Genomic DNA, 9,077 nt, shown 5'->3' with positions numbered 1-9,077 from the left:
TTTTTTTTTTTTTTTTTTTTTTTTTTTTTTGGTTCTTTTTTTTTCGGAGCTGGGGACCGAACCCAGGGCCTTGTGCTTCCTAGGCAAGCGCTCTACCACTGAGCTAAATCCCCAACCCCGCTTTGTCTTGTTTTTAAATGAAATTTTGGTCCAGTTTTCTTGAGTCATTATTATCTGTGAACACAGCAGTAGGGTCTTTACCTTCCTAGTGGGTGTCCCAGTGTCCTTATGTGTTTCCCAAGAGCAGGGAAGAAGCTGTGTCCAAATGGGTTCTCAATCCTACAGGCTGGTCAGCTTGAGGCAATGAATCCTTACAGATGACCTTGTCTCCTTCAGGAGAGTGGCTTGTCTTCATTACTCTGTAGCTTATTCTTATATCTACATATGCAAAGCTTTCCTTCACAGTAAAGGGCTTACACGGGGAGGAGAGCGCCCCTTTACAGGGAAAGGAAAGCAATTTCGAAAATGAATTATTTTCTTTGTGTTATTATTTTTACCAAGACAGAGAAGTATTGTATTGAGAGATACCTATTTTCATAATCAATGTGTGCCTAAATTATATTTAACTCATTTCACTGCACTCTATTTTCAATAATTATAGCCTGTATGCATTCACTGAATGGTCCTCTGCAGACAGAGGAGCTGAGAGATGCAAACAAAGCGTGCTTGGGAACTGCGGGGTTCAGCTCTGATGTAAACCGCATTAATAAATGGTGTGGACCGCTGACCAGCTGTTTCGGCTCTTGCTTTTATAAGTCAGCACTTTCTGCATTTCCCACAGTTTTCCATGATGGTGCCATGCAGGAGTGGACCGCACAGTGCTCTTAATGAATTAGTTTTGCTGAAAAAGTCATTAAAGCAAATTTACTTCTTGGGTGTGGTTTCCTTCACAGACCACCATGCTCCAGCACTTTTGGTTCTACACTAGGGAAGACACCCTGTGACTTGTATTGCTCTGTAGCTGAAGAATATCACTGCTTGTTTGCTGTGTTGAGTGAGATCTAGGAGAGATTTCTAAGGGAAGGCATTCCACATAGTAAGACTCGCATTATCTCTAGCATGAAAGTGTGTGTATGTCAGTTAAAATAGAATCTCATGGGAGGACTGCAGAAAGGTTCTCAGCCTAAGTCAGCTAGATGATTTCCATTGATAAAATTCAGGTCTCTACTGGAGTAACTGTCTGAGACAATACATGTCAGGCTCTTATGTAGTCAAGTTCCTCGGAAACCATTTGAAGGGATTTTGAATAAAAAATGTTGTAAAGTCCTTATTATGATGGCTTCCATTATTAATCAAGACCTATTTTTCCCCAGTTCATTTTATGAATCTGTTATTTATGATATAAGTCTACCTCCAGGTGAACTTTAAATCATCTTTTATACATGAAGAACTCTAGAATTATATTAAATTCCCCAAGGAGGTAGGTAGTATCTTTAAAATGAAAAGTATCAAACTACAAAGGAAAGTGGCTACATTATTTCAGAATAAAACATGTTCTCCAAGGCTTTATTCTCAGCCTTTTACTGCCTGGCTTAGCCCAGTGAGCAGCAGTTAGCCCCACAGTCCTCCTGCTGAGATTTTACATTATGGCAAAACAGAGGTTGTTCACCTATCATTCAGGAAGGTTACAAAATCATCACTGCTATCATTTTGAGCTATTTTAATGTTGAAAATGAAGCAATTTTCCTATAAAACCACTCTTTTGAATTTAGAAAATTGTGACAATTATAAAGCCCAATTACTTAAACCCAATTTGTCAATTTCAGGTCTTGGGTAAATTGGCCTAAGCATGCGATCATGAGAGATCTAAAAATCTACCATTAAAGCCTCAAAACCTCACTGACTGCTTAATGGTTTAAGAGCCTATTTGATGCTGTCGGAAGTAAGGCAGATTTGGTTTCTGTTCTTAGACTCTGTGTGACCTAAGACAAGACTAAATGTACTTAGGCGGATCTGAAGTTTTGAGTCTTGTTGCCCTATTCATAAACTATTTGAAATGTTTTAATTTTTTTTTTAAATCAATACAGAAACACTGAGGTAAGCAGTCCACTAACAACAGGGCTCAGACATCCTTGCCACTTTGTTAGTCCTAGCCAGAAACCACAGTCTTTCTCTTAAGTGACATTTAGAAGCTCATCCCTAATAAACAAAATACAGTGGACAGTTTAAACCAAAATTGTTCAGACTTAAGGAATTCTTATAGAAAACTAGCCTTACCCGCACACTTCAGAGAGAAGAGGTTCTTCTGCTGTTTGTGTCAGAGTTAGGGAATCTAAATAAAATGATGTAGTCACCACAAAGTCCCTCTTCCCTACCCTGTCCTCAGGACAGAGCACAGATGACCTGGGAAGCCAATGCTGCTTATTTGGGCCTGATGTTATTACTCTTTACTTGAAACCCTTGCAAATGGAGTTATTTCAAAGAACACTGAGCAATGACGGTAGTAGTGTTGCCAGTAGTGTTGCTGATCTCAGCTGTAAAAAGATCAAATATTGTGTTATTTTTACAGTGTAGGTAGTGAAGAGATTTTTACAATGTACTGTACACAGAGGTTTTATTCTGAAATAGAGGCAGCATCTGTCAAACCTGGTTATTCACTCAGTGACTCATCGAAAGCCATATATATATATATATATATATATATATATATATATATATATGTATATATGACTAGATGCAAAGAACTATTAATAGGCAGATAGCTTAGAAACAACTTTTGTGGATTATAGACAGAGTAAAGATAGCACAAATTTCAGAGGCAGGCAGATGAACTTCAAGTTCAAGACCAGCCTGGTCTACATTCCAGGATAGCCAAGACTACACAGAGAAACCCAGTCTCGAAAAACAAAAACAAATTTAGTACATTTGTGTGTGTGTGTGTGTGTGTGTGTGTGTGTGTGTGTGTGTGTGTGTGTGTGTGCGCGTGTGTGTGTGTGTGCGCGCGCGCGCGCGCGCGCACTTTTCAGCACATTCATGGAGGTCAGAGGACAACTTGAGAGACTTAATTCTCTTACTGCACCTTGTGGGACCCTGGATTGAATTCAGGCCGTCAGGATTGGCAGCAACCTCTAACCACTGAGCCATCTCAGTTTTTAAAAAAGATTGGGAACAACACTATGATTATCTGATTTAAATGATTCCTTTTACAGAGACCCAAATGCTAAGACTGGTGCTCAGGTACTTTGTCTCAGCTTTCTGTATTATCACCTAACTTCCCTGTGAGTTTTTGAGTGTGTGTTTAACTTCACCAATCCCAGGACGTCCATTATCCTTGAACTTTCCTCAGCGGGGAATTCAACATGTCTGGGTTTTAATCCCTTAGAATGGTGGCTTCAGCTGTGAAAGTTTTAGCTAAGATTTTAATGACCAAGTTTAAGAAAATGCAACAGATAGACCAGCAGGTGTTCCAATTACATTCCCCATTAAATGGCTTTTTGTGAGGGTTTAAAAGTTACTATGGTCTACGCTGCACTATGCTCACCAGCGGGGAAGACTTCAGTGTCCCAGAAAAAAAAATCATATAAAAAGAAAGCTAGACAGACAGAAACATTGAAGTACTCAACCTACTGACAGAAGCTTGGTATCCCTTTGGCTTTCACATCCAAACAGGTAAAATTTTTTGTTTTTCTAGCATTGTTTTAATGTTGCTCGTTACTGTATGTCTAAAGGGTATCTTGGGTCAAGTCATCACATGCCTTTGATGGTATCCAAGGAAGCCTCGCCCTCTACTGACTGACCTTATCACCCACCAGCCTTGGGGGAGAGCCAACCTTTGAGGAACCTAGCAGTGTTGGACATTGACTTTTAGCCTCATTCTCATCAGATGAAATTAACTTGGAGGCATGTTTTATCAACTAACTATACACTTAACCTGGCGAGGGGGGCATCCGAGGTAATGCCTTCCCTAAATGAGTATTTAATTCTCCCTCGGTCTTGAAGCTGGTCTGACCAGCTATTATACTTCAAAGACTAGATGACAGACAGAAAAATGTCAACAGTGCCAAAGGGTAGCAAATTCATGCAACCTTTTATTAGCCAGAGATACCCAGTAGGTACTTCTTTTTTCAGAGCAGATGGCCCTGCTCTAACTTCATGAATGACAGAGTTGAGAACTAATTTATAATGGGTAATGCATGGGCAAAGTTTCAATTTGGTAAGGGATGAATTATGGGTTTTGGGTAACCCAAATAAACAAAAAGTGGACTACATTACCACAAAAAAGTACTGAACATGTCAGAATCTAGTACAGGTGCCTGTTCCCAGTGTCTGTGAAGCTTAAGACAGGCAGATGCCCCCATTTCCTTGCCTCTGAACAAGCTGTGTGTCTGCAGTTTCTGTGGAGCCAGTGGTCCGGGTGCTGGCTTCTTTCCAAAGTATCCTTCGCTCTGTGTCTTGATGTCCCTTAGAATGGAAACGATCCCCAAACTGATGGCCGCTGTTGTTCTGTTGACTGTGTGTTTGGAAGGCTGCTCCAGCCAGCACTGGTCCTATGGGTTGCGCCCTGGGGGGAAGAGAAATACTGAACACTTGGTTGATTCTTTCCAAGAGGTAAGTTTGCCAGCACCAATCTGACTTGCTTCTAACTACATGAGCCATAGAGTGCAAGCCTCAGTGGTACTTCTCTGAGCTTACCCTAAATACTGACTCTAGTGAGACAAGACTTCGTGGAGTGGAAGGCAGATTCCTCCTTGCACTTTGGACAGAGACTAAAGGAAGCAAACAGCCAGACAGATGTGAAGAGGGTAGGACACCAAGTGCATTACAAGGCACCATGCTTTCAAATATCTATGATATCAATAGTCTTATGTAATTTGCCAGTAACTATTGGTATTAAGGACATAAGTGCCATTATTTCTTGTTACTGATAGAGACATTTAAGCAAGGAACTTGGAGAATGTTCAAATCCATGAATTATCAAATGTAAGATTGTGAGGTAGAAAACATACTAGATGCCATTTCCCACAGATTAAATTACAGCACTGGCACCAGCATTAATGAGGGACACTTGCTTTTTCTTCAAACTTCACTTCTTAAAGGTGGGGAGGATTACACAAGAGAAGCCATTTGCATTAGCTGGTTAATCCAAAAAATAACCGGGAATGGGAAATATAGCTGAGAAACTCAAAGCCAAGGCAATGTCTGGTTTTGAAGAGTCACTGGGAGCCCGAGAATCTGAAGACTTTGCTCTATGGATTATTTGAGAAGCAAACTTCATAGAACTTGGATGTAGTGAAAACCAGAAATAAATCCAACCTAGCTGGGTATGGGGCTCACACCTGTAGCCACAGTCCTTTGGAGGCTAAAAAGGAAGATTTCCGTCCTGGCTTCATTTCTATTGTGATAAAAGTAATTTAGGGGAAACTGGCTTATATGGCTTACAGTTCCAGGGATTCATCATTGTAGGGAAGGGAAAGTAGGAATTCAAAACAACTAGTTAGATTCATAGTCAAGAACAGAGAAAGAATAAATGTATGCATACCTAGTACTCAGTTTACTTTGCAGGACCCAAACCTAGGGAATGGTGCTGCCCATGATTGGCTCCATCTTCCATATCAGTAAACATTCAAGATAATACCTCTAGACATGCTCACAGGCCAATCTGATCTAGACAATCTCTTCCCAGGTGATTCTGTATTGGGTCAGGTTGACTATTAAAAGCAACCATCACTTCTCCACCCCTTGTCAATTTGAGATGCAAACCCACCACTTTAAGCTAGTTCAAGGTTATACCAGGATACACAGTGAGTCTCAGAGCAATCTTGGGTACAGAGTGAAATCCTGATTGAGATAAAATGAAAGAACAGCAGTAACAAAGCCAGTGTAGCAAACAGAAACCCAGGCCCATCAGGACTGGAGAGCTCTTGCACTTTTTGTGTACAGTCTGTTCATGAGGCTCAGAGCACTTCACTCTTGTTGTCTGGGAGAACATGATCTCTTACTGTCTCCATCACCTCCTAAACTCCAGTTCATTCATTCTTTAAAAGTGAATCCTTAAAATCCCTAGACCCTACAGCTCTCCAAGCCTCCCACTCAGCTTCACAGTCCCCAGACCCCATTCTCCACAGACAAATCTTGGTCCAAGTGGAAAACTGTTTTGTTTTGCCTTCATGTTTGAGAATCTCATTCTTTATCTCCAGATGGGCAAGGAGGAGGATCAAATGGCAGAACCCCAGAACTTCGAATGCACTGTCCACTGGCCCCGTTCACCTCTTAGGGATCTGCGAGGAGCTCTGGTGAGTTACAGTAGTTACCACATAGAGCTAGAGACCTAAAGGACTTTGGATGCAGTGATCTGCCAGCACCACAGAGCCACCTGACTCACTCCTGTAGCAGTGCCCTTGCTATCTCACAGCATGTCCACTCTGCTTAGAGAGCACTCATGTTTGGGAATTATTTTCTTTCGTAAATTGATTCAAATATACTCACTGCAGATTCAGCCTTTGCAATGACCAGCAGATTTCTTCCTACTGTAATCCTCCAGTTCTTAAAGGATACTCAATCCCCAACTACTCACCTCTGAGCCGATTCCTACTCCGCCCTTGACTCAGCCGTGGCTCGCAGTGGGAAGGATAAGAAAGCAAGGACAAGGCTCTAGGTCATCCCTAACTTGGATTTCAATTAAGTTGTAAACTTAGAAAGTTTATAACTCAGAGCCACAGATATGACTTCCAGTTTTGGTAGGCCTAAATGCCCACCAGAAAGGAAATCTCTTGGCCTTGTATAGCATTCCTTCTCAGCCTCTCCCTTCTCTCCTCTTTGTTGTTGATCTCAGACGAGAACATGTGCTGGTATATTTCTAGCCTCCTCCTAGTTAAACACACAGACAAACAAACAAACATGCTTTTTACATTGTGGGGCGGAATCTCACTAAGTTTCTCAGGCTAGCTTCAGACTTGCTGTGCAGCCCAAGTTGAACTTGAATTTGCAGTTTGTTCTTTCAGCCTCCAGAGAAGCTACAATTACAGGGGTGTGTTACCTCACCCTGGCAGTGATACAGGTTGTTCATAAGAGCACAAGGATGAAACAGGGGAAAGTGAACCTAAAGTTGAATAGCAGTGTTCTTTGAGCTACTGTCCCACTTACTCGTGGCAGTCAGAAAGCATGAGGCCAACAACTGGTTACCCAGAGGAACGGAGAAATCCTCAGTAAATCATACATGAAGATAAGGTCGATTTTTAAAAATGTTTTTCTCTAGTAACTTCAGTTTCCATACCCAATGGACAGAGATGAAGGTGGGCAAACATCTTTATTCCCTTTCTAGTTCTAATTTTGCTTATAGATCGATCAAAATAACAAGCACCAAAATTCCCCAGGCATCCTGAAGGATCCCAAGGCTGCTTTGACTCAGTTCTTTCTCACAGTGTCATCCTTTAAGTGACCAATGCAGATTTTATGTCAACAGCTCTACAAGATACTATCTGCTGCGTTTTCTAGCACTTGTGAGTGATGACAAAGGCACCCATTCTTAGATCTGGATTTTAGAAAACGTCAGAAACAGTGAAATTCTTCAGCTTGTCAGTTCAACATCGATAAGCATGTTATGTATTTCCAGGAACGTCTGATTGAAGAGGAAGCTGGGCAGAAGAAGATGTAATGCACTGGCCCAGAAGGATCCACAACATCCGAGTGTGACATTGACGCTGAGATCCGTGACCTGTTACAGCTCTGTAATTGTGTGGGCTTCGCATTTCTATACCCAGCAGCGTAGATTTCATAATAAAGTAATGTGTTGTGGATCAAGACCTGTAAATGTGATGTGCCTCTGAGCTCTGGGGACAGTTCTTTAAATGAGGATGACATGGGACACATGGGAAAGAAAGCACAATGACATAAGTGTCTTGATCAAGAGACACAGTTCATGGCTCACACCCACCCTGCATTCTCAGAGTGTTTGCACACTGGTCGAAGCCAGACAAAGCTGGCTCACCTGGCTTTTATAGGATTAAAACTGCATCTTTGACCTTCTCTAAAAGACATAAATGGCCATGGCTTCCTGCTGCTGGGGAAAAACTCTCCTTCTTTTCAAAGTCAGCTGGAACCCAAGTGAAGCAGAGGGGAGGCAGAGCCTTTTAAGCTCTTAGTTGTGCCTTCTGGCCCCGCCCCATACGGCCTAGCCAGGTGTGAGGTTTAGAACTGTTCTATTTCTATAGCAAAATCCCCGAGGCTAGGTACTTTTTAAAAAATTGGATATTTTTTTATTTACATTTCAAATGTTATTCCCTTTCCTAGTTTCCCAGACATAAGCCCCCTCTACCATCCCCCACTCCTTCTATAAGGGTGTTCCCCTCCCCAACCACCTCCCTTCCTCCTCCCCACCCCCCAACATTCCACTACACTAATGACATGACCAAGGGCTTCTCCTACCATTGGTGCCCAACAAGGCCATCCTCTACTACATATGCAGCTGGAGCCATGGGTCTGTCCATGTGTACTCTTTGGGTAGTGGTTTAGTCCCTGGAAGCTATGGTTAGTTGGCATTGTTGTTCTTATGGGGTTGCAAGCCCCTTCAGCTCCTTCAATCCTTTCTCTAATTCCTCCAGTGGGGACCCTGTTCTCAGTTCAATGGTTTGCTGCTAGCATTCGCCTCTGTATTTGACATGCTCTAGCTGTGCCTCTCAGGAGACAGTTATATCAGGCTCCTGTCAGCATGCACTTCTTAGCATCATCAATATTATTTAGTTTGGGTGGAGATATACATATATATGTACACACACACACACAGACACACACACACACACACACACACACACACACAGGCTGTATACCCATGTGGGGCAGGCTCTGAATGGCCATTCCTTCAGTCTCTGCTCCAAACTTTGTCTCCAGGTACTTGATAAGGAAAGTTGGTTTCTTTTGGTTCATAGTTTGAGAGGCTGAATAGTGGGTGGGAGGTCCCATCTGTTGTGTTGTATCATAATCTGGCCAATGGTATGTCATGAAACCACAATATCTCAGTGGTATAGATGTTCACAGATGGCAGTACTGGGTGGTCTCATTTTATAGCCACCTACTGAATCAATTACTATGAGAGGGGGTGTTTATAAAGGGAGACAATTGATTCTGTCTCATGGGACCTA

The 9,077-nt window shown here is 42.1% G+C and overlaps 1 protein-coding gene across 2 annotated transcripts; it reads left to right on the top strand.

The window, feature by feature from the left end:
* The first annotated feature begins 3,132 nt into the window (after positions 1-3,132).
* On the top strand, positions 3,133-7,742 carry Gnrh1 (gonadotropin releasing hormone 1). 2 transcript variants are annotated; one of them, XM_032918229.1, is made up of 4 exons: positions 3,133-3,609; positions 4,407-4,548; positions 6,138-6,233; positions 7,553-7,742. In XM_032918229.1, the coding sequence occupies exons 2-4, from the start codon at positions 4,408-4,410 to the stop codon at positions 7,592-7,594; spliced, it is 279 nt and encodes a 92-aa protein (XP_032774120.1). In that variant the 5' UTR covers positions 3,133-3,609; position 4,407; the 3' UTR covers positions 7,595-7,742. The 2 variants fall into 2 exon arrangements, with proteins under 2 accessions (XP_032774120.1, XP_032774119.1); XM_032918228.1 differs by having other exon boundaries at positions 3,133-4,548.
* Positions 7,743-9,077: the final 1,335 nt, after the last annotated feature.

This window comes from Rattus rattus, chromosome 12 (genome assembly GCF_011064425.1).
Source record: "Rattus rattus isolate New Zealand chromosome 12, Rrattus_CSIRO_v1, whole genome shotgun sequence".
NCBI lineage: Eukaryota > Metazoa > Chordata > Mammalia > Rodentia > Muridae > Rattus > Rattus rattus.
This window is presented reverse-complemented; position numbering and strand designations above follow the sequence as displayed.